Here is a 25,215-nt window from a genome sequence, read left to right as displayed (position 1 = left end):
TAACTTACAGCCAGGCCACGGGGAAGGTTTGGCTGCCAAAACTAGGGAAAGGACGGATTCAGGAAACAACGCAGCAACAGAGGACTGCAGGACGCTAACTCCTTTCAACACGTGGAGGAGACCCTGTTTAACCTTGGTATAGCACGTAGCAATCAGCGTATTAACCCACTCTATCACCGTACGGCATTACGACTCAATTAGGCCACACCCCCCACCGCAAAATCTATTTCTTATGCTCCGTGCACAGAATCCAAAGAACATAGTTGATAGTAGATGAGTAATCAGTAATAATCATTAAAGATAAGTTATTAATAGTAAAATTATAAAATAATACAAAGGCACGTCTATAACGACACACTATACTTCTGTTGCTCAAGAACTGTGGTAAAACAGAAACACACAACAATGATGACACTCGCCTACTCTATCTCGCTCTTCATGACACACACATAGGCAAAAGGAAGCTTGGTAGTGAAGGTCAGCCACCTGCAGTGGTGTCCATGGAGCTGGGGGTTAAGGGCCCTGCTCAAGGGCCCACAGACACGCGACTCTTCTACCAAGACCAGCCTTGAACCGGCAACTTTGCAATTACAGGCAAAGCTTGCAGGGCTTAGCCCAGTGACCCACATGTTGCATTCGAGTCGACGGCCTCATAAAGAACCAAGTCACCCATTAGCCTTAAAACAGCTGAACTCCTTCTTGAACTGTTGTTGCGCGTGTAAGTAAACTGCATGCAGTGCGATTTTGGACCATCCGTCAAGAAGAAAAGCCTCCAGTTCTTTGACGGATGAAAAAGATGGAAGTCTGCTTCACACTCTGAGCTCCAGGACTTGCCATAAATGTTAAACGATGTTTATACATGATCTGAAGGCCACGGAAAGTGTTCGGCATCATACTCATGTGCAGGAAACCACTCCTGAATTTGTTTAGCGTTGTGTACGGAATGTGGGAACATCATGAACTATTTAATTATGGGGTGCACCTGGTCCTGTAAAATGGTTTCATCTTCCTTGGCCATCATCTGGCCATGTTGAGCAATGACTTGGACCTGAAGATTCCCATGAGATCGTGGGATGAAGGCGTTCGTCGGATTTCTCCAAACATAAACCTGTCTGGATTTAGGGAAAACGGGTGAAAGATGACTCATCAGACCATGTGACTCTGATTCGATTGCTCTGGGATTTGGGTTCTTGCCCCATACAGCAGGTTATACCTCTTTGGGTGTTGTCCTTATAAGCCTTTCTGAATGACAGCCCTGCCATAAATTACTGCTTTGGGAAGCGTTCAACATGCAGTTTTTTTTTTCTCGAAACTGGATCACATGGGTGTCGATTCAGTTCTGTGATCATTTTCGATGCTGAATTTTGTAGTGTTTAGTAACTACCCAAGTGTCCATGTGGCCCTGCCAAGCAATGGTGAAGGTCACCAACCAAGTGGGATGGTTGCTAATTGGGTGGGTCCAAGCAACTAGAGGAGGCGGTACCAACCAATCAGATGTCTTGGTCCCGCCTCCTCTAGCTACTTGGATCCACCTCCTCTACTATCTGATTGGTCCAGAGAGATAACCAATCATTTTTCAATGCTGTTTGTCTGCATATGATGTCATGACTTTTGTGCGTCTTCCCCCTGGCCTATTAAACACTGCCATAGATTGCACGAGGGATACACCTGCAAATCAGGCACCGATTCATCGGTCCCCTTTGAGCCCCCCCCCCCCATGCTGCTTTGAAGATTCACAAATCAGGGTGCTGATTGCCAGAGCTCAGCTAACAAGCCCCCCCCCCCACCAATAAGAATCACTTTCATAGCTGTGTCATGACATTGATTTAAATCCATTTTCATGTGCCGTGTCCATAATTTTATCGTTATTTTTGCGTTATACAATTTACTACTGAGACAAGCAGCACAATGTGACTCATTTTCACTTCCTAGCTGGTGAAACTGCAGATCTTCAGGCATGTCTTTCCTGGGTTTGCAGTGGCTACTATTCTAGATCTGGTGACCCACTGTCTGACTTACCTAAGACCTTCCAGCGAATATCAATCATTGTACTACAGGGTAAAATAAGACACTTAGGTCATGTGTTACATAGCTTGAGCCACCCAGCATTCAGGAAACAGTTAAGATCAGGTTACATAAACTAATCCTAGACTCTGCCTGATTTGTTATTTATGAGCTGAGATTTATGCACCAACAATGCGCCCTGACACATAATTAGTATGAAACATTTTCTCACCTGAGACCCAGGCATCACACAAGGGAAGGACCGGTTCCTTGCGGTTTGTGTCATAAAATTTCTCTGGCCACCGTGGAAACAACAGCTTCGGGTTGTTCAGCCAAAACTCTGGAACGTCTGCCAGTTCACCGCCACTCTGTCCATGAGGTGCCCGAAGCCCAAAGCTTTCTGACAACCTCGTGAGCTCCAAATCATTTCTATTTCCGGCACTTTCTGAGAAGCAGACTTTGCACGGTGGTGCCCTTACACAGTGAACCCCGCCAATAAAATCTACTTAGAAATTTACAGAGTTCAGCCACATTTACACTACATCGACACATATGCTTCATCCCATAACAGAAAACTTAATTTACAACCTTATAATTGTCATGCAACATTTCTAAGTACAGCCAAGGTAATAAAATTGGGTTTTGTATGCTCTTACTTTTCCAAAACACAACTACAGAGTAAATACATAACATATTGGACTCACTTGCCTTCTGTGCTGTTATGAAGATAATAATGCTTTCCATACAACTGTTGTTATAAATCGTCTTCTTCCCGAAGCTTTCTATGGCATCCTGCACAAGATGTTCTTCGAAATGACGTATCAAACATAAAATTTCACCATGACGTCAGAGATACTTCAGAGTAACACCTTTCTCTGAGCAACTTGTCATTAGCAAATTCCTTGGAAGTTCCATCGTATTTTTTGGCAACCAGGTAACTGCAAAGATCACATCTGCACCAACCAATGGAGAAGAGGGCAGTGAGTTCATAAAATACGTCGGAGGTGTAGGTCAGGCTTGAGTAAATGTGGTACCAGCTGATCAAAATCATAGTAAGGAATTGAGGAAACAGCTCAGAACCAAGTCACTCGGTCATGCAATGTAGGTTCAGCTACAATTGAAGGTTCTTTCGGCCCAGTGTCCCTGTGTGCTTATTGGCAAAGGTGGTATCATCTCCTGTAACTCAGTAACTAGACTACTAGAGCCTTGTGCTAATGATGTAAAGGTTGCAGGTTCAAATCCCAGAGAACACATACACATTGAAGCTGCTTTCAGCCAAAGGGTTCTGTCTGTTCATTAGCAGGACATTACTCGAGCCTTCTGCTTACAATGCAGAGGTTGTGGGGTCATGGTTCATGTCCCCAGAGAGCACACATAAATTGTAACTCTCTCCATACAGTAAGTCTCTTTGGGGGGGGGGGGGGAGTCAAATAAATGTACAAATTCAAAAGTGTTATCTACATAACAAACAATCTTATCTAAAATAACATTCCATTTCTTAAGGAAGCAGGATCAAATAATCACTGGAACAACTGGAAGATAAGAGCCTTGCTCAGAGGTCTAGAAGTGAAGTGATTCTGCCAGTTCTGGGATTTGAACCTGTAACCTTCCGGTCACAGTTACAGCATCCACACCCCCACAGTGACACGCCACCCATGCACCTATGGACATGTGCATCCATTTCTAGCATTGTGGGCGGGGGGGCTTCATGTTTACATCCTCCCACCACACTAGAGGGGGCCCGCAGCAGAACACGCTGAGAGAGGGTTGAGGAAAATCCACCTTGCGCCCCCCACCCCCCTTTTTGCTTACGGATGCCTGCATCTGTTGTCAGATTTATCAGTGACCCCCCTCTCATAGGTACACACCCGGTTTCGCTTGCATCCCATATCACTGAGCTCAGCGATAACAAGTGAAAAAGAAAAAAAAACGCACTGTGTTACCAAAAAATATGACTTGTCTAAAATTTGACCGGTTACGTAACTGCATTTTGCAATTTAAAAAACAACAATCGAGATGTCCTATAAGTTGGCGTGCGTGTGCAAAGTTCTGGATTTGACAATTAAATGCTATTCCAAAATTTAAAAAAATAATAAAAAGGATCCCTACATTTCTGCCCGAGTTTATCCTTCCCGCACCTGCTGTACCCAGAAACATCCTAATAAGTCAGAAACACTGAGAACTGGAGAGCGGGGGACATTCTGCCGGTACTCAGCCCTGCCAATGAATCACTGTGTGTCAGCAGGTAGCTGGGTGGAGTAAAGCATTCCCCGGTTCGGTTAACGGGCATATCTCAGATGCCTGACGCGTTAACTTAACTGCAGCAGTCAGCTAAATTAATTTGGTCCTTCCCTCCAGGATAACAGCAGACGAACGGCAGTTATATTGCTGTGCTGTGGGCACGCAGTTGCAGCCCGGTGGATGAAACACCTCCGACTGCAACAGCGGAGCTGCGGAAACGGAATTTAGGGGCGACATAAAAATACACCGCAATGCTATAGCGCCTTTAGGAAAATGCTTCATTGAGATTTAAATCATTAAAGCAGAAGTAGATAAATAAGAAGGACATTGCTGTTGCCATTGCTAAAATAATTGAAAAGAAAAGTTAACTATCTCAATTAACTTAATCACTGCAGATCATTACGCGTGAAGCTGGGTGTTAGCAGGCCAGGTTGCCCGTGATGCTTTAGTAAATCAAAGCCCGTTAAACAGAGACGTGCGTAGCAATGGCAAACGTACTGGACTTTTCCAGCACCTCTGCGTTTCCAGCGTGTATCACAGCTGTCATATGGGATGTTAGAAAGCTCCGGCCTATAAGCGATGAACAAACATCCTGAGATGTATTTGTTAAAGTGTCCTCATCTACGTCCTCTCCTGTAAGGTGCTTATTCATCAACACACACACACATTACTGCGGTTCTGTCCAGTGTGCATTTAAATAAGTCTCAGCCCTGGAGAATCTTCTGGATTGTTTGAATAACACTTTCAAAATTGCTATCATCTCATCCAGAAAATGATTTCGGATTAGTTTTAGTGCTTTCTTTTTGGGCGCCTCTCTCTCAACTTTTATCCCGTAATTGGCTTCAACGTGCAGCCTACTCTTTCCGCGGTTTCCACTTAAAAACGTGAATAACGCAGGAGATCGGCGTAAAAAGGAGGTAGGGGATGCGAGAGCCGGGCTCCGCCTCGCCGGGCGTCGGAAGATCAAAGCCGGCTGCGCGTCTCATCCACAGGTGTCTTGAGAATACAAAAGCCACGGAGCGGGAGGAACGCAGCCCTTGAAAGGGAAGGAGACAACAAAACTTCAGCTTGATCCATATTCAAGTGGATCGTTTGAAAAGAAGCGGGCGTCTAAAATTTCATTAATTCTTGCTTGATTTCAGCACGGCGCTCGAACGCCAGGGGCTGGGGGGGGTGACGTGTCGGAGTGCGTTGGGTCCCGCTGCCGTTTTCTATAAATCTACTTTACACGTGCAGTCGGGATACAAGGCACCGCATTCCAGTTAAAATATTCCAAAAGTTCCACGACTGTGGATCGTGACATTCCGGCGTCACTAGTCATCTACCTCTGTGTAGGAATCACTTCCCTGGCGGCTTTCAACACATAAAAAGCATTATAAATATAAAGGTATTACAAATAAAAAGTAGGCCAATTACAAAAAACTCACAATAATTGGAAAAGTGTTACAATATCTCGCTGGTCAATTGTGATTATTAAATTTGATAATTGATTATGTCAGTTTGACAGGGCATTGGATGGTTTTGCTAAACATAGACACTATACAATATAGTTGATTGAATTATATCTTCAGCTGCTGCTGCTTCTTGTGCGCGTGGGTGTTACAGGATTTTTCTTGCATCTGAACTTATTTAGTTTTATGTCAGTGTGGAGAAACCTGTCAGGACTGTGGAGCTGATGTGAGAGGCTATGGAATGGAAAGCCTAACCGGACTGGAAGGAAACCCAGTGGCTCAAGGAGACGTTAAACACGTAATAACTAAAAAGTAATGGAAACAAGCAAGCTGAACTATGGGAAAGAAACAGCAGTAGGGAAAATAAGACGGTATAAAGATAAGTATCCCAAACAAAGTGTACTTCCTTATTTCCAGTCTGTTCTCTGAGAGTCTGGGCAGACGTGGAAAGTCACAACAATTTAGTAAACACCTTAAATATCTCATCACCTCACCAATTAATTTGTTCCGCATCCTTTAGTGGATCTGTACATATACACAGATTCGCGCATTGCTTTGGAAAGCAGTGGTCGTGCGTTGTTGCGTGATGTGTTTGTTTTTCAGCTATTGGAGGGTCAGGCTCCGGTGTGTAACGATGCTGATCACAGAGGAATCGCGACGTTTCACTGGCAAATACACACACAGAGTGATATCCATCTGCTTTATGTCCGTTTAAAGTGATACAGTTTTCAGCTGGGGCGCAGACTTATGAGACTTTAAGAAAAAAAACAGAGAACACGTCAAGTTTGCCATCAAAAGATGATAAGTTAATTGCATGGAAAGGGCGGGGGAGTAGGGTGCCAATTAAATGCTGATTCTAACACCTCCCTGCTTATTATAAGCTGTTTCTTGTCTGCTAAACATACGGTGACTCTGTACCAAAAAGGGGTTTCTTGAAAAACATAGGTTATCAAATATGACGAAAAACAAGAGACACACGTCGATGCGGATAAAATTAGCAAAGTCGAACGATTTTCTTTTTTTTTTCGACAATCAAGAACCTGGTTTCAGTGGCCGATTAACTTGAAATAAGATTCGGTCTGAAAACCAAAGACTTATTTCAATAGTTTCTGCGGCTACATTTATTTGTTAAAAAAAAAAAAAAAAAAGCTGTCCAGAGACTTTAATAACTTCTTGCATATGTTTCTATTGAAGATAACTATTTGTGATATGCTGCAAAAATCAATGGACAATTTACTGAGAAACTGAAAATAAGGTGCACCGTTGCCCTCTAGTGTTCAAATATCGATATAACTTAATGTCATTGTAAATTTAAATACACATTTCATACCGCGTATGAAAGATCGATTCGTTTAAAATAGCAAAGACGTTTTATTTCCAATGGCTAAATAAAATACATTAACCTAAGTTCTGCTATGGTAAAAAGTCGTGTAAGGTTATGCCATTATGTTTAGATGGGTAAGAGATTTTGACTAATCTACAAGTGTGCATTCGTTTTAAACTGGAAAAATAGTGAATATTTACAAATTCAACCACAATTCAGCAACTGAATGCGACCGAATCAGGAAACGTAGCCAATGACAAGCAGACATTCGAATCTGTTGCACTCTGTCGTAATTCTTTTAGCTGACAACCCGGTTTCTTCAAACAGCTCGTGTGAAGGATTAGACTGGCATGACCCGACTTTGTTTCCTGCATTATAACAATTTACCCGATTGCATGATGTCAAGCGACCACAAATGACCTATTTTTGGTGTTTCCCCGCGAAATGTTCATCAGTTTATCGTTTAAAATCATTTGCATGTGATGCATAATTCATTTTGTGCTGTATATTTTTTTACATGTAGTGTAGGAACGCAGTACAGACAATGAAAGCAATAGGAAATCTAAGCATAGTACAGATAAAAGATTTACACAATCATTTTTTTCTTATTTACACTTTTTTTCCGTTCACCTACGGAAGTTGAGAACGGCTGTGTTAATTGCACGTATTACTTGAATTTTATATAAAAAAAAATGCTGTGCTTGCAAATATTTTAAATGTGTCCCAGAAGAAGGCGCTTGTGATAAAAATTACTGAGATCCATGGTGGCGGTTGGAAATATCTAGATTTTTTTTTACTTATCAAAACAATTAAGATCATCCCATCCCAGTGAGACAGTTCGATCTTCCTTTAAACAGTGATATGCCGCTGAGGTTAGAAGTGTGACCGAAGTTGTACTTCGATTACAATGTACAAGCCTGCATGAAGCTCTTACTTTTATCCGATTCAGTTAAATTAGCTACACGTAGTTGTCTGTTATTTAATATCATACTGTAATATCACACTTCTAACCTCAGCGGCATATCACTGTTTAAAGGAAGATCGAGTCAGTCTTTGCACTGGGTTTAGCTGATAGAGTAAGCATTCAAAAACACATGGGCAACATATGGAATATCGAGTCGTATACCCTGACGAATCGTATACCCTGACGAATCGTATACCCTGACATTCGCAAAGTAACATGGCAAGTAAACTGATCACAGAAAAAAATGAAAATGTTGCAGTAACCTGACTGTATTGCTTGTTTATGCAGGACTGAAAAGAGCTGCTCTACTCTACCCTTTTCCGAAGAATAGACGGAAAGATTTTTATTTCAGGACCTACTTCCCTTGCTCTAGCTTCTATATGGCACTTTCCACATTTAACCAATAGGGGGAGCAGTGGGTAAACCTACTGAAACAATATTGCATATGAAGAACAGTGATTTTCAGGACCGAATCAGTTCTAATCAACACATTTCCATGGTCTGGATCAGACGTAATAGCACTTGCTTACATGTAAAACCGTAAGTGAAAGGGAGTAAAACTATGGAGGATAATAGCAGAAAATGTGTTTAGTTAAATATATTATAAAGGTCAATGGATCAGTTTTTCCAAGAGAGACTAGTCCCACAGTCGAAACTGATGCAGGATGTTACCAGTAGGAACAAGCAGACTCACTGACAACCTGAAGCATGTTGAAATCACAGTGAAATTGTGTAACTCGATATAAGGGTCACTAGCGTACTGAGTGAAACTGACACTGCACTCGCGGTTCAGCAGCACAGGCCTGGGATGAAATCTGTCAGCCTGTAAAAGACCCTGAGGATGTGAACGCACTGACGCGACTGGCCAGAAAAAGCCAGTGAAATCCATATGGACAGTAAAAAGAAAAATACTCTTTGCTTCTATCAGAATATATCAGTTCTTTCATTTATATTCTAGTGAACACTAAGCACTAGTAAATGGAAAACAGGAAACATTGCTTCGGATTATGCAACACGACACATACTACGTCCAAGAGATGACAATGATGGCCTTGATCTTTATTGAACACTTTCAGCAGGATTTTATAGTGAAGGCTTTCGGGTTAAAGCACATTGCGTAGTGCCATCTGGGACATGAACCAGCAATGTTCTGGTTAAAAACACCTGCCCTTAACCACTCTTTGGGGAGCTAGACATATTCAGCAAAGCCAGTGAAGAGCACTGCATGCAGCAGGGTTTCCTGTGGGACAGGACAGATATCATTTCTCCTGGGGGGGTCTCTTCTCGATACTAGCTGGTGTAGATCTCACTAATTAAATCTGACAAAATTTCACCCCCTTAATTCCTTAATTGAACAAGGGAACTGAAATGCAGAAGCTTGCGCTTGGGAAGCGTTTTTAAGGGCTGGTTCATTACTGAGATCATAAAGTAGTGAAGCACCGTAAAAAGAATACTTCACCTTCACTCGTTCAGATGGAATTAGGATTAAAATATAATGCGGTAATAATTTAAGAGCCTTGTGCTTTGGAGGCATTGAAAAGAGCTGGTTCAATACTGAGATCATAAATTAAAGTAGTGAAGCACTGTGGGAAAAAATAATACTTCACCTTCACTCGTTCAACTGGAATTAGGATTGAATTGTTATACGATGATTTGAGAGACTCCGCTTTAGAAGTGTTTTTAAAGCGGTGGTTCAAATTTGAGATCATGAAGTAATGAAGCATCGCGGCCAAGAATGATACTACAGCTTCACTCGTTCAGTTGGAATTAGGATTGAATTGTTATATGACAGGGAAATGTCAGATTCACCTTACTGTTAGACGCTTGTATTTTCTCACACATTGTTAACACACTGGCAAGACTCCCTTACAACATACTTTTGAACATTGTTACTGCAAGGATCCAGCAGTTTCTTCAGCTTATGGCCAAACCTTGTTCCACAAAACGATATTTAAGTGCTTCATACGACAGTGAAACCTGAAGGTGGTGCCTTGGTTACGGGACAGTGTCCTTTGTCATCGCACTGGCTGTTTGAGGTCACCGCAGTGCTGACTAGATTCAAAGGTAAATCAGTCCAAGGTGTAGATGTTCTCTTCTAGAGGTTTCCTGGTCTGGATCTCATGGATGATGTGAGGAGGTTCCACAGCTGTCTGGCTATAGATGTGGACAGTTACATGTGCTGAGTACACACACACACACACATACACTACACACACACACACACTTACACACACTTACACACACTACACACACTCACACAAATGTAACACTTATCTTTGATCTTACCTTTCTGTTTTCAATCTTCTCTTTTGGATCTCACCTGTGATAATAACACAGATATTAAGTAATATTTCTAAAGAAATGTTTTCCCTAGATTCCTAAGCATGAGCAGGACGTGACGAAGACGATGACGTCAAGGTTAATGACCTCGCAGAGGCTGAGATCGCGATGACCTCGCCAACTTCTCCCGATTGGGTTAACTGACAGCGATCCACTTACGTTTTAATCCCATCAGGGCCAGAAACCCAAGGAGTACCAGGAGCACGCTGAGAGAAAATGAGAGCACAGGGACGTTGATGCGCAGGGAGGGGCTGGGGAGAGGGTTCTCCTCCTAGAGATACATGACAAAAGAGGAGAGAGGGACGAGTAGAGGAGTGAGAGGGACCGGCAACGGTAGGGTCATTGCAGATGTTCTCCAGATAAAGACATGCTTACTATAACCCGAGGTTTGGGCGGACTGGATTTGCGTTGCACAGGCTCTGAAGGCCACCGCTTAGTTTCCATCCACCTATCTGTGGAGAAAATGTATCAGACAGACACTCATAGACGTTACTATGACACAACAGGAAGTCGGTGTCCCGACATCCTTAAATGGGACCTTGGTGAGCATCACCATGATTGAGCACTTCTACAGATCCCGTAAATCTCCCCCCCACCCCACCCCACCCCACCCCCCATCATGCTGGTGGCTTCTGCAGAGCTCTAGGGGGTGTGAAAGGTGGGGAGAATTGTGTCACAGGGGCCCCAGTCCGTCGATTCAAATCGAAACTTTAGCTCAGACGAGGCAGCCGGTGAGAGTGGATGAGGGTGATTAACTGTGTGCGGCCAAGGCGGAAATGGGCTGGTTTCTTACCCATATGCGAGTTCTGTGGTCAGCGAGTGGGCGCCTGAAGAAATTGGCATTTAACTGAACCACACCGAAATGCTCGCAGGTCCTACCGTTGTGCATTTGGCCTTTGTCTATAATGGTACGGCAGAACAACGATCGTGTTGAATTTCCAGTTACATAAACGCAGCGCATCTCAGAAGAATAATGAGAAACCAAAGTTACCACAGAATTACAGAGAAACAAAAACGAAAGAAGAAAAGCTGATTAACTTGATAAGCAGCAGCCTTCCTCCACGCCTGGTCTCTGTGCTCACATCACTCTCAAACTTCTCCCTCAGAATGATCCATCTGGACTGGCTTTACACATTAGCAGGAGAAGTCAGAAAGCCAGTTTGACAAATCTGGTCCGAAACACATGTGGCAGAGTCTCCGGTCAATCACGGACTTCAAAGGGCGCCCCCTACGCTGCAGCTAACGCCACCACGGCCTCCTATGAAGGCTATGAAACAAACCAAATTTTTGCTAATCAGCAGATCGGCAAACCAGATTCACTGACCACCATGTTCTCAGAAGGCTAAATGAGACAGATACTCAGGAAATTTAACAGCAGGAAGGCAGCAGGACGGTGCAGCCCCCCCCCCGAAAGCCTGCACTGAGCAGCTAGCTCTGCTGCTGTCGACCATATTCAACTCATCGCGGCCCCAAGCCAAAGCAGCAGTTTCAATAAGACCATCATCTCCATCCCAAACCCCTCCCTTCATCTCCAAATGACTATCACCCAGTCGCACTAATGCAGAGTTTTGTGAGACTGCTCAAAGATCGCATCTCCTCCACACTGCACATCACACTTGACCTACTACAATTTGCCTACCAGCTTAAGCGGAATCTGATGTTTGGGTTAGGTTTAGGGGCAAAAAAACATCATCTTGCTTACCTTATGTGTTAACACACATATCTGATGCGTACATAACCTATTATTTTGTCTACCTACGGGGTACCAACAAACTGATTAGGTAAAGGTGCATAGTGCCAGCATAGGACGTATGCAATGCTGGTCTGGCCAATTAATTGCAATTTCAACTCAGGACACTAGGGGCAGTATCCACTTGCCCCAAACTCCACCTAACAAATCCAGCCACTTGGATGACGGCAAAGGCAACTACGTGCAGTTCCTAGCACATTGACAAGCTCGCAGACTTGAGGCTGAACAACCACCCAATGCAACTGGGTCATGAACTTTCTGACGGACAAACCCCAGGTTGTCCAGGTGGGCGGATACACATCGTCAAGCATCACCATCAACAATCCCTTTGGATTGTGACCGCCCCCCCAGCTCTACTCCCTGTGCGGCCACATTCTGCCCTGCTACTCCGGCTCATGGGTATGTTACACAAAAACGTTCTGAGGGCTGAACAAAAAAATGATTGGTTCAGAGAGATAACCAATCAGTTTGTAGAGGAGGTGGGTCCAAGCAACTAGAGGAGGTGGGACCGAGACATCTGATTGGTTGGTCCCGCCTCCTCTTGTTGTTTAGAGGATATCGCTTTTATAATGACACTTCATTGATCCCTGTGGGGAAATTCTCTTTTCGCCGACCCCATCTTGCTCTCCGTGACCCACATGTAGGTGAGGGTGAGCTTGGCATCGAAGGGCAGCCCCCTGCAGCGGCATCCATGCAGCTGGGGGTTAAGGGCCTCGCTCAAGGGCCCACAGACATGTGACTATTCAAACAGGCAAGGCTGGCCTCCATTGCGTATGTCACTGATCATCAACTGGCGGCCCGCGGGCCGAATCCGGCCCACTGAGCCGTTCAATCCGGCCCGCGACTGGATTCCAAAATTGTGTGGATCAAAAAGAAAATAGTGGTCCACACTATTAAAGCAACTAAAAATAACAACAACTGAGTCTCTTGTCAGAATAACCACCATTTATGACTATATGCCTTCAGTTTTGTAATGAAATGGAAAAAGTATAAACATTAAACATAATGTTAAGCCAAAATTAGATTTTTATTTGATTTTCTTCTTGGGGGTCCGGCCCCCAAAGAGACTGTCTGGTAAAACTCTGGCCCTCTGACAAATATAGTTGATGACCCCTGGCGTACGTGATGAAGAAAACTCGAACATTACAACACAGACATTTTATACGACTGACACGTGACCGAGGTCTGCAGTCGCATTATTTCGTACTCACATGTTGTAGAATACGGCTTTGTGACGTGTGTGACTGGAGCCAGCGATGATGTCATTGCTACAGGAGCTACAAAAAAAAAAAAAAACAGGCGATAACCTCTGATAGCCAGTGTTTGGGGGAAGTTCCTGCTGAAACCTCAGTGTGGATTTTAGACAGGAATGTAAATCTGCCAAATGAAATACCTGCTTCAGTTATTAACACAAGGTTCCTTTTAAACAACAAGCATCTCCATTGCTGGTAAACGATTGTTTGGAATACTACTAATTTTATATTACATCTACATAGATGTAATATATATTACATCTACATGAATATCTACATAGGTTGACAGTGTATTATGGGTAATATAATATATTTGTAGGGACTGAAAAGGAAAATAGAAGTAATTCAAAGAAGTGAATTCCCCTTGCCTTTTACAACTGTCAGTGTGTGGAGGATCTTCTTGTCGTTGAAGTATCCGTCGATGTCCACCCGGCAGCAGTACAGCCCGCCGTCTAGGGCCTTCACCCTCGGGATGATCAGGTCCACATGTCCGGCAAGGACATCGCCGGTGAAGCGGTACTTCTCGGAGACCTTGGAGATGATGCCGTCGCCGTCAGCCTGCAGGAGGATGTCGTGGCACCAGAACGTGCCGCAGCTTCGACCCCAGCACAGGTGGCTCAGTCCGTGTCGTTTCACAGAGTACCGGCAGGGCAGGACGACCAAGCCGCCCTCCGTGGCCTCGTATGTCGAAGCAGAACACCAGCCAACTGCTGAAAAGAATGTCAATGTAGGTCAGGGTTCACCACTTGTTTTGATCATCTTTTGATCTCAGTGTATCATGACAATAAAAGGCATTCTATTCTTTAGTCGGGTTTTTGACATACGCTTCTCAAAGGGACCTGACTAGACACTCGATCAAATGAAATGGAAAAACTACATAAATGCTGGAAAGGTGTCCATCAACATCCCATAAACACGTATCCAGGACAGGAAGCCCGGGAGCCTGATCCAGGAAACTCAGGGCATGAGGCCGGAGAAACCGGGACAGGATGCCTGGCCATTGCAGGACATGCAGTGACACACGATCACCAACGCCAGCTAACCACATTCATCTGGTCTATAGCAGCCGCAGGACCATGGTGACAACATACATGAAGTCAGAAGGGTTAGAATGCATGATCATTTGATAATAATCTGCCTTTGTTAGCTTATTGTTATACAAATTGAGAAACAGGAAATGCCAGGAGAGAGCAGTGACAGCATTAGCAGCAAGTAGAGAAAAGGAGAGAGATTTCCAGTGATGGTAGCATTAGCGTGAGTGACTGTGACAGGCAGCTCAGTAACGACAAAGCGCACTGGCACCTGTTAGCGATGCCGCTAAAGCATTAGCTTTTACCCGGTTAGCGGTTAGCGACGAGTTGATGTCTCTTTACCCGCAGTGCTGAACACGAGGATCCAGTGCAGCTTAAGTGTGCCCTTCCTGACGGCCATCCCTGTGAAGAGGTACAGCTGGGGCACCAGGAGCCCAGAGCAGTGCCAGGGTGCTGCGTGGGGGGGGGGCGAGACTAACGCCCGCCCCCTGGCCGACCGGGCCTGAATGGGGGGCTGTTCTCCAGGGCCTGTTAGTGTGACATTGTTAGCACCGACGGAAACAGATAGAGCCATTGTTAAGGAGAGAAGCCGATGTGTTTTCCTGCGTTTACCCAGAAGTAGGGCTTCTCTCCTACCAAAGGAGGGACACTCAGCACATCTTTAAGGAACAAATAAATATCATGGTGGCCAATGTGGACCTCAGTGTTTTCACGTTGGAAATAGTGCTGACTTTGATTAACGTTATAGCCAAAGCTGTCAAAACACATAAACATGTTTTACATGTATTTTAGTCTTCATATTAAGACTTTAATAGCCACATTCTTCCACCGAACTTCAGTTATATGGATGTATACAACAGACAAATGACAAAAAATAATTTACATTTATGTGTATTTGCTTTGACCTTTAATTCTTGTATTATGCTGTTTGGGAGATGTAGTTCTGTGTTTTTGCTCCATACATTGAAAAAAGTTCTTGACTCTTCTTGAGTCTTGAAATTTTTTAATAAAATATACAGCGTTTCTGACAGATATCAGAGAAGAAAAATAAAAGTCCGCCAACCTTCTCACCAACTATTGATATCAGTGTGAACATTTCCACCCACTGTACAGCTGAGGCACAAGTAGTGATGTCTGGTTAAGTGTAAGAGGCATTAAGGGCAGGATTCATAGTCGCCAAAGTCCCTTTGTTCATATATGTTCTCTATGACCATCCCTCTGGGGTGGAACCCAGTGTGGGCGCCCACGTTCCCATAATGCACTGAGACATCTGTCTGATTTTCCCTGGAAGAGAAGACCAGAGACCAATAGGTAAACTGAGACCAGCTTACTTTTTACATGACTATTCATGTACTGTTCCAGTGAACAATACATATGTCATTTCAAAAATACATATTTAAAATTCAGGTGACCATTACACAAATTTTTAAAAATTGGTCAGTGCCCGGATCAGGTAGCTAATGATAATGGATAATAACATGGGGCACAGACACACGCACAGACACACACAGACACACACGCAAACACACAGACACACAGACATACGCACACAAACGATGAATAGTTTGGATTGTATGAGGAAACATCTGACATGGTGCTTGAACATCAAGGTGCCGACCTTCTTCACTGAGCCACTATACAAACCTGAGGTCACCAGCTCCACTTACTAACTGGGCAGCTTCTTTTCCAACAGTCATTAAATACAGCAGCTCAGTATGGTACTTACACTTCAGGCACAGACTTCGCTTCTCTCTGCCGTTGTCCTTTAAAAATGAATAAAGATAAATGACATGTGATACATTGTATTCCTTGTACCATTACTCCTCATATTGGTCTACAGTGGGGTAGGGAACCCTGATCCTGGAGAGTCGGTATACAGCAGGTTTTCCATCCTACCTGATGAGTTACTGTCTGCCTGAGATCAGCTGTGATTCATCAGAGACCAGGTAGGATGGAAAACCTGCTGGATTTCAGAACTCCAGGATCAGGGTTGCCCATCCCTGCTCTACAGGCTTCAGTTGACCAGCTTACGTTTGTATAACCAGAGACCTGTCACCAGGACCAGCAGCAGCAACAGCAACAGCAGGATCACCACTGCAATGACGAGGAAGGATCTGTCTGCCTGCAAAGACAAAACAGCTTTTTGATTCCTACAGACTGCAGACACAGACCTGTACATCAGTACAGTCCCAGTGAAATAACAGAATACCACACAGACTCCCTGTCGGGGGTCAGCTCTGACCCCTCACATAGACGGCCCTCGGATTATGTCAGTGGAATCTGTGGGGCTTCCACATAAACCTCTGCTATGACCTCCTATATTCCTCCATCATTAATATCTGGTTTGTGTTACAGAGCTGCAGTACTTCTGAGCACAAACACAGTCCCACTCACATGACCGCTGCCTTGTGGTGTGTTTGCAGTCGAACTTCCTGTAGAATAATTACCATAGTAACCTATAGGTGCAACAAGAGAAAAACATAACGACCAAATTCAGAATAATGAGTTAAACAAATGAAAGCACACTGAAACGTTAAACTCGATAATAAAAGAACTGTGGAATTTTTAAGATTTATTTTAAAAAATGCATCATAATGGAGTGAACAGGTTTACCCTGCGTAACACTGATCGCAGTCTGTGTCTCAGGGCTGGCTGTACTGGATGGTGACGCAGTCGTGTTATGAATATCTGTTAGAAAGCATGTGCCACATATGATGTCGCAAGTGATCATGTAAAAGGAAGAAAAAAAAACACAGTGACCATCACAGGACACACATTTGGACATGTGGGCAGAAAGAAAAAAAACTACGATATTTACTTCAGAAGCAAAAAAGGGTCTGTTGTACTTACTCTGTATAGTCAAGGTAACTTTGTTTTTCAGATCATTCAATGGTCCTGGTATTTCCACACGACAGCCGTATATCCCAGAATCTCCCATCTCAGCATCGATGATGGTCAGAGATACGTCACCCTGATTCAGGTCACCGATTAACTGATACCTGTGTGATGTTCTCCGTGTCACTTTAAATCCATCTGTCGCGATGATTTCATTGTTACAGCCGCCAGTAAGGGGTATTTCACTTCTCCCCCAGCACACATAAATCCCCCTGTAATACGCATCGTAGGAGCACGGCAGGGTCACGTTATACCCAACAAATCCAGTGATCATCTCAGAGCTCTCAGCAACTTGGAGAGAAAACAGCACAGAAACATTTTGATAAACTGAGAGGCGATGCATCATGATTAATGATTAATCTGCAGGCTTTACAGTAAATATTGCAAAACGGATTAAATGTAATACTTACGGACCTATATGACACTTTTCCCTGTTTGTTGATTATAGATGGTCACAAACGGTATAATATTCCCGTTAAACCTCAGTGTTATGTCATACTTAAGCCTAGAATAACCTTTTAGTTATCAAGTAAAGTTTCTTAAACACAAATTAATTGGTTTAAATAATCAAATTGCAATAAAACATTAGACAAACAGTGTACCTGATGATTCTAATAAGCACTTACCTGGCATAATGTGAATCAGAATTAACAATAATGCCGGCATACAGTGGCCATGCACTGCCATTGTATAACAGTGACACCCGGACTGTGTCCAGTGTGCACAGTGAGCGTCTCTCAAAGCTCTAAAACATCGACGGCTTCCTTTTATCGGGGTCTGCCGCTGTAATGTCGCCTTCCAGAGAGGAGATTCTCATACTTCTGCATTTTTCTTTTCAGTTCCGCATTCAGGACCGTTCGAAGCAGTTAATTGTACTGCCGAATGAACAGACAAGGAAATTAAAGCTCTGTGACTACCCCCCCCCCCCCTCCCAAAAAAAAACAAACTAACTAATGAACAGAAAAGGAACTGTAAGGAAATGCTGCAAAACCACAGCTGGGGGGGGGATGCAGCCCAACCAAAAATAACCGTAACACTTCAAGTCTCAGCAAATTAGTACTTTTAATACCTAAGATTCTTTGTTACATATATATCAATACAAGCATACCATGTACTGAAATGTAGACTTAGTCACTCCTGTGCACAGATATAGAAGATACACAGGGTACAAATGTTTAAGTAATAGTATACATTCCTATACAGTTTGCATATACATTTTAAGCACAGTATATACCTGTATATTAAAGTGCAGTTGTGTTTGTTTACCGAACAATAGTTCTCATGAAATTGTGTGTCAGCGAATATAGTTCATACTAGAAGCTGAGAGGCAGTGCATACTCTATGTCATCTAGCATGTGTACGGATCTCCTAAATCTCCCCGTCATGCCGGCTCGCGCCGAGCTCTCAGTGGTGTGAAGGGGGGGGGGGGGCGGTGGTGAGTCACGGGGACCCCAACCGTTCATTCAGATCGAAACTTTAGCTCAGATGAGGCTGCCGATGACCTTCAAGATTTGAGAATCTTTATTGTCATGTTATCATATAAAGGGAAATGCGCACATACATTAGTGTTAGAACAAGCGCGCGCTCGTCATTCATACTCCTGTCAATCATACATCCAACATGCAAACAACAAAATGTTTAGAATAAATATGCTATATCAACACCAGTCTGTGTGCGTGCATACTGCAGCCAAACATAACTCTGCCGCTAGATGGCAGCGTCTACCACGCCCGGGGACAGACTGCCTGTATCTCGGCATTCATTGGAAGCGCAGCTCAGCCGCATTTGTGCCTAATTGACTCTTTGACAGTTTTATGTTTGTCACGTACTATTTGACTTACTTTTGTGCCACTTCGGACAAAAGTGTTAACGAAAAAATAAATATGAATGTTAGCAAGGACAGACTAGGTTACAGAGAGTCATTATCAAGGAGTAAATCTGATGTGTTTTCCTCAGTTTATTAGAAAGAGGCCTCTTGCATTTCACTTTAGCACTTCCATAACGCCATTATTCCACCTCACTTCAGATACATGGGTGTATACAACAGAGAAAGTGAAAAGCAGTGATTCACGTTTGCAGTGCATTCAGAAAGTATTCAGACCCCTTTCAATTTTCAACCATTTGTAATGTTGTAGCTTCATGCTAAAATTATGTAAGTATATTTTTGTTCCCCATGAATCTACACTCAGTATCCCATACTGACAGCACAAACATGGGATTATAGAATTTCCTGCAATTTATTAAAAAAGAAAAACTGAAATATCAAATGGACGTAAGTATTCAGACCCTTTGCTGTGACACTGACATATTTAACTCAGGTGCCGTCCATTTCTCTTGATCATCTTTGAGATGGTTTTACACCTTGACTGGAGTCCAGCTGTGTTAAATAAAACTGATTGGACATGATTTGGAAAGACACACACCTATTTATAAAAGGCCTCACAGCTCACAGTGCATATCAGAGCACAAACTAAGCCCTGAGGTCGAAGGAACTGCCCAAAGAGCTCAGAGATAGGATTGTGGCAAGGCACAGATCTGGACAAGGCTGCAAAAAAAATTCTGCTGCAGTTAATGTTCCCAAAAGCACAGTGGCCTCCATAATCTTTAAATGGAAGAAGTTTGGGACAATCAGGACTCTTCCTTGAGCTGGTCGCCCGGCCAACCTGAGCAATCGGGGGAGAAGATCCTTGGTGCGAGAGGTAACCAAGAACCCAAAGATCACTCTGGCTGAGCTCCAGAGATCCTTAGTGGAACTGGGAGAAAGTTCCAGAAGGACAACCATCACTGCAGCCCTTCACCAACCTGGGCTTTATGTCAGAGTGGCCAGATGGAAGCGTCTCCTCAGTGCAAGACCCATGGAAGCCTGCATAGAGTTTGCAAAGAAACATCTAAAGGACTCTAAGACTGTGAGAAATGAGATTCTCTGGTCTGATAAAACCAAGATTGAACTCTTAGGTCTTAATTCTAAGCGGTATGTGTGGAGACAATCAGGCACTGCTCATCACCGGCCCAATACCATCCCCACAGTGAAGCATGGAGGTGGCAGCATCGTGCTGTGGGGGTGTTTTACAGCTGCAGGCACTGGGCGACTGGTTGTAGTTGAAGGAAAGATGAATGCGGTAAAGTACAGAGGTATCCTGGATGAAAACCTAGTCCAGAGTGTTCAGGACCTCAGACTGGGCTGAAGGTTCACTTTCCAACACGACAATGACCCTAAACACAGCCAAAACAGCACAGGAGTGGCTTAGGACTAACTCTGTGAATGTCCTTCAACAGCCCAGCCGGAGCCCTGACTGAAATCCAACTGAACACCTCTGGAGAGACCTGAAAATGGCTGTACACCAACGTTCCCCATCAAACCTGACAGAGCTGCGGAGGATTTGCACAGAAGAGTGGCAGAAAATCCCCAAATCCCAGGTGTGAAAAACTCGTTGCATCATTCCCAAGAAGACTCATGGCTGTATTAGCTCACAAAGGTGCTTCTACTAACTACTGAGCAAAGGGTCTGAATACTTACATCCATATGATATTTCAGTTTTTCTTTTTTAATAAATTTGCAAAAATAATCTATAATTCCGTGTTTGTGCTGTCATTATGGGGTATGAGTGTAGATTCATGAGGAACAAAAATGAATTTACATAATTTTAGCATGAAGCTACAACATTAGAAATGGTAGAAAATTGAAAGGCGTCTGAATACTTTCTGACAGTAAAGGCAGGATTCACAGTAGCTAAAATATCTTAGTTCATATACGCTGCCCGGCCAAAGAAAAAGTCGCCATTTGAATTTATATCAGCAGATACTTAAGAGCCAATGACTGGATCATTATTGCAGCTCAGCTACGTTATGCAGCAGTAAAGTAAAGTCAGCTGAGTACCTGAATCTACTGGCCAGGTTACACCTCCATCCATCATCAATGGATGTTTTTCTTCCCTGTTGGCATGGGCATATTCCAGGACAAGAATGCCAACATTCAATGGGTTCAAACAGAGTTGTGACCTTAACCTCATTGAAGGTCTCTAGGATGTGCTGAAGGAGGCTTTATGGAGGTTCAACTCACTTGTCAACACAGAATCTCGGTGAGAAATTAATGCAAATCTGGATGAAAATAAAGGGTGAGATGTTGCATAAGCCTGTGGAAACAATGTCATGACAAATGTGCGCCATAGTCAAAGCTAAAGGCGTCCAACGATAAATTCAAACGGCGACTTGTTTTTTGGCCGGGCAGTGTATCTTCTTCTTGTCCATCCGTCTGCTGTGGAACCCCATGTGGGCCCCCACATTCCCATAATGCACTGAGACATCTGCCTGATGTTCCCTGGAGGGGAAGACCAGAGACCCAGAGGTGAACTGAGACCAGCTTACTTTTTACATGATTATTCACTTTTCCCAGTGATCAATACATACATAATTTCAAAAATACATATTTAAAATTCTGGTGAAAATAAAAAGATGCCCCAGTGTAACTGAAGCCATCTCATCTCGTCACTGCCGCCGCAGTGCCTGGACCTGCCAAGGTGGCATTAAGGACGGTATTCACAGTCGCCAAAGTCCCTTAGTTCATATACGTTCTCTATGGTCGTCCCACTGGGGTGGGACCCAATGTGGGCGTCAATGTTCCCATAATGCACTGAGACATCTGCCTGATGTTCCCTGGAAGAGAAGACCAGAGACCAAGAGATTAATTGAGATTGGCTTACTTTTTATAATTCGCTCTCCCAACTGAACATTACATGTAATTTCAAAAATACATATTTAAAATTCAGAAGAGGGCAAGAAATTAATGTTATAGAGATTTCAAGAGATGGGCATTAAAAGGTCACATGCATAGACCTCAAATGTCAAGGTGCCGACCTTCTTCACTGAGCCACTATACAAACCTGAGGTCACCAGCTCCACTTACTAACTGGGCAGCTTCTTTCCCAGCAGTCATTAAATACAGCAGCTCAGTATGGTACTTACACTGCAGCCAGTGTCCTCGCTTCTCTCTGCCGTTGTCCTTTAAAAATGAATAAAGATAAATTACATGTGATACATTGTATTCCTTGTACCATTACTCCTCATATTGGTCTACAGTGGGGTAAGGAACCCTGATCCTGGAGAGCCGGTTTACAGCAGGTTTTCCATCCTACCTGATGAGTTACTGTCTGCCTGAGATCAGGTGTGATTCATCAGAGACCAGGTAGGATGGAAAACCTGCTGGATTTCAGAACTCCAGGATCAGGGTTGCCCATCCCTGCTCTACAGGCTTCAGTTGACCAGCTTACGTTTGCGTAACCAGAGACCTGTCACCAGGACCAGCAGCAGCAACAGCAGAATCACCACTGCAATGACGAGGAAGGATCTGTCTGCCTGCAAAGACAAAACAGCTTTTTCATTCCTACACACTGCAGGCACAGACCTGTACATCAGCACAGTCCCAGTGAAATAACAGAATACCACACAGACTCCCTGTCGGGGGTCAGCTCTGACCCCTCACATAGACGGCCCTCGGATTATGTCAGTGGAATCTGTGGAGCTTCCACATAAACCTCTGCTATGACCTCCTATATTCCTCCATCATTAATATCTGGTTTGTGTTACAGAGCTGCAGTACTTCTGAGCACAAACACAGTCCCACTCACATGACCGCTGCCTTGAGGTGTGTTTGCAGTCGAACTTCCTGTAGAATAACTACTTTCATGACCTATAGGTGCAACGACATGAAAACATAACGATCAAATTCAGAATAATGAGTTAAGCAAATGAAAGCACACTGAAACGTTAAACTTAATAAAAAAGACTGTGGAATTTTTCAGATTTATTTTAAAAAAATGCATTATAATGGAGTGAACAGCTTTACCCGGTGTAAGACTGATCGCAGTCTGTGTCTCTGGGCTGGCTGTACCAGATGGTGATGCAGTGATCTTATGAATATCTGTTAGAAAGCATGTGTCACGTATGATGTTACATGTGAACGTGTGAATGCCAGACAGAACAACCGCACCGTCAGCATCACAGGACACACATTTAGACATGTGCACAGAAAGAAAAAGAAACTATAATATTTCCTTCAGAAGCAAAAAAAAAAAGGTCTGTTGTACTTACTCTTTATAGTCAAGGTAACTTGGTTTTTCAGATCATTAAACCATCCTGGTATTTTCACACGACAGCCGTATATCCCAGAATCTCCCATCTCAGCACTGATGATGGTCAGAGATACGTCACCCTGATTCAGGTCACCGATTAACTGATACCTGTGTGATTTTCTCCGTATCACTTTAAATCCATCTGTCGCGATGATTTCATCATTACAGGTGAAAACAGCTATTTCACCTCTCTCCCAGCATACAGCAACTCTCCCGTACTTGCGTGTATCGTAGGAGCACGGCAGGGTCACGTTATCCCCAGCAAATCCAGTGATCATCTTAGAGCTCTCAGCAACTGGGAGAGAAAACAGCACAGAAACGGCAAACACTGACAAACTGAGGGGCGACGCGTCATGATTAATCTGCAGGCTTTACAGTAAATATTGCAAAACGGATTAAATGTGAAATTTACAGGCCTATGACACGTACTTATCCTTTTTTGTTGATCATGTTAGATGGTCACAAACGGTATAATATTCACATCAAAACCCCGGTATTATACCTAAAATAATCTTTGTTCCATCCTATAACGGTTTTTAAACATGAATTGGCTTAAACAATCAAATTACAATAAAATATTAGACAAACAGTGACCCTGATGATTCTAATAAGCACTTACCTGGCATAATGTGAAGCAGAATTAACAACAATGCCGGCATACAGTGGCCATGCACTGCCATTGTATAACAGTGACACACGGACTGTGTCCAGTGCACACAGTGAATGTCTGTCAAAGCTCTAAAACACCGATGGCCTCCTTTTATCGGGGTCTGCCGCTGTAACGTCACCTTCCTGAGAGGAGATTCTCATACCTCTGCAGTTTTCAGTTCTGCATTCAGGACCGTTCGAAGCAGTTAATTGTACTGCCGAATGAACAGACACGGAAAGGAAACTCTGTGACCCCCCCCCCCAAAAAAAAAAAAACTAATGAACAGAAAAAGAAACTAAGGAAATGCTGCATAACCACAGCTGGGGCAGGGGGCGATGCAACCCAACCAATAATAGCCGTATGACCCTAAATTGCAGCAAATTAGTACTTATAGCCACTTTTAATACCTTCTGGCGTCTCTTTTTAAAGAGCCCAGTGACTGAGCTTTTCGCGCAAAGTGATTGAGTCGTATTCAATAACTCATATAAACGCTGATTTCTACACGGGCTGATTCAACATACAAGATTATTTGTTACGTACATAGTAATACAAGTAAAACATGTAGTGAACTGTGGACTTGGTCACTCCTGAGACTGTGCATAGATATAGAAGATACAAATATTACTTAATTACTGTGTAACAAACCTCTGTGGGTATTAAAGGTATATGCTTTAGCTATCCTAGCCCCCTTCCCCACAGGTCACCCACCCAGCAAGCCCAAGGGATACATGCCACCAATTTAGGAATCAAATACTTTATTGAACGAGTTCATCTCCACTCGGCCGACCCATAGCACAATACAACCAGCCAGATAAACGGGCTGTAACCTCCGCCAGAGTGTGCAACACAGCAACTCAGTAGGTTCACCAGCACCCCGATCACAGAAGCACAGCAAGCCAAGAATAATCGAAACTCACACTCAGTTATACCAAACACCCCCCTCCGAAGCGGCAGCGTCCACAGTTCCGTCCAGCCCTCCCTTAACACACCATATCGCACAAACCCCATCGAATACCATTCTAACACACACACACACACACACACACACACACACACACACACACACACACACACACTCTCTAATACAGCGTCTACCTATATTTCACCCACTAACTATCTTCACCGGCACCGATGAACCTCGCAACACTGACCGGCGTTCTCCTCCACTGTCTCCAGCTTTTCCCT

The 25,215-nt window shown here is 43.6% G+C and overlaps 3 protein-coding genes across 5 annotated transcripts; all 3 read right to left on the bottom strand.

Annotated features, from left to right (window-relative positions):
* Positions 1-9,018: 9,018 nt before the first annotated feature.
* On the bottom strand, positions 9,019-15,561 carry LOC111850360 (uncharacterized). Of its 3 annotated transcripts, XM_072706282.1 has the most exons (8): positions 15,430-15,561; positions 14,701-14,886; positions 13,696-14,037; positions 13,286-13,351; positions 10,700-10,776; positions 10,484-10,595; positions 10,271-10,304; positions 9,019-10,138 (listed from the first exon to the last, which is right to left on the bottom strand). In XM_072706282.1, the coding sequence occupies exons 1-8, from the start codon at positions 15,452-15,454 to the stop codon at positions 10,054-10,056; spliced, it is 927 nt and encodes a 308-aa protein (XP_072562383.1). In that variant the 5' UTR covers positions 15,455-15,561; the 3' UTR covers positions 9,019-10,053. The 3 variants fall into 3 exon arrangements, with proteins under 3 accessions (XP_072562383.1, XP_023679962.2, XP_023679969.2); XM_023824194.2 differs by lacking the exon at positions 15,430-15,561 and having other exon boundaries at positions 14,701-15,197; XM_023824201.2 differs by lacking the exon at positions 15,430-15,561 and having other exon boundaries at positions 13,696-14,034; positions 14,701-15,197.
* LOC111850371 (hepatitis A virus cellular receptor 2 homolog) lies at positions 15,342-18,145 on the bottom strand. Its single transcript, XM_072706292.1, has 7 exons — positions 17,880-18,145; positions 17,209-17,544; positions 16,972-17,046; positions 16,753-16,814; positions 16,390-16,480; positions 16,085-16,121; positions 15,342-15,642 (listed from the first exon to the last, which is right to left on the bottom strand). The coding sequence occupies exons 1-7, from the start codon at positions 17,938-17,940 to the stop codon at positions 15,513-15,515; spliced, it is 792 nt and encodes a 263-aa protein (XP_072562393.1). The 5' UTR covers positions 17,941-18,145; the 3' UTR covers positions 15,342-15,512.
* A 2,825-nt stretch (positions 18,146-20,970) lies between these two features.
* Positions 20,971-24,280, bottom strand: LOC111850385 (hepatitis A virus cellular receptor 1-like). Its single transcript, XM_072706297.1, has 7 exons — positions 24,001-24,280; positions 23,341-23,676; positions 23,096-23,170; positions 22,878-22,939; positions 22,521-22,605; positions 22,216-22,252; positions 20,971-21,906 (listed from the first exon to the last, which is right to left on the bottom strand). The coding sequence occupies exons 1-7, from the start codon at positions 24,059-24,061 to the stop codon at positions 21,777-21,779; spliced, it is 786 nt and encodes a 261-aa protein (XP_072562398.1). The 5' UTR covers positions 24,062-24,280; the 3' UTR covers positions 20,971-21,776.
* Positions 24,281-25,215: the final 935 nt, after the last annotated feature.

Source organism: Paramormyrops kingsleyae, chromosome 24 (genome assembly GCF_048594095.1).
Source record: "Paramormyrops kingsleyae isolate MSU_618 chromosome 24, PKINGS_0.4, whole genome shotgun sequence".
Classification (NCBI taxonomy): Eukaryota; Metazoa; Chordata; class Actinopteri; order Osteoglossiformes; family Mormyridae; genus Paramormyrops; species Paramormyrops kingsleyae.
The sequence above is the reverse complement of the archived record's forward strand: the minus strand, read 5'-3'. Positions and strand labels throughout refer to the sequence as shown.

Bases quoted from the DNA above. Each gene is read 5' to 3' on its own strand.
- LOC111850360 (XM_023824194.2), bottom strand. From the start codon at position 14,932: ATGGCTCTATCTGTTTCCGTCGGTGCTAACAATGTCACACTAACAGGC. The intron at 14,038-14,700 runs GTAAAGAGACAT...CATTCTTTTCAG, and splicing joins CCTCGTGTTCAGCACTGCGG to CAGTTGGCTGGTGTTCTGCT. The intron at 10,139-10,270 runs GTAAGATCAAAG...CCACATCTATAG, and splicing joins AGAAGATTGAAAACAGAAAG to CCAGACAGCTGTGGAACCTC.
- LOC111850371 (XM_072706292.1), bottom strand. From the start codon at position 17,940: ATGGCAGTGCATGGCCACTGTATGCCGGCATTATTGTTAATTCTGATT. The intron at 17,545-17,879 runs GTAAGTGCTTAT...TTTCTCTCCAAG, and splicing joins TCTGATTCACATTATGCCAG to TTGCTGAGAGCTCTGAGATG. The intron at 16,481-16,752 runs GTGAGTGGGACT...TTGTCTTTGCAG, and splicing joins CACCACAAGGCAGCGGTCAT to GCAGACAGATCCTTCCTCGT.
- LOC111850385 (XM_072706297.1), bottom strand. From the start codon at position 24,061: ATGGCAGTGCATGGCCACTGTATGCCGGCATTGTTGTTAATTCTGCTT. The intron at 22,940-23,095 runs GTAAAGCTGTTC...TTGCACCTATAG, and splicing joins TGCGATCAGTCTTACACCGG to GTCATGAAAGTAGTTATTCT. The intron at 22,606-22,877 runs GTGAGTGGGACT...TTGTCTTTGCAG, and splicing joins CACCTCAAGGCAGCGGTCAT to GCAGACAGATCCTTCCTCGT.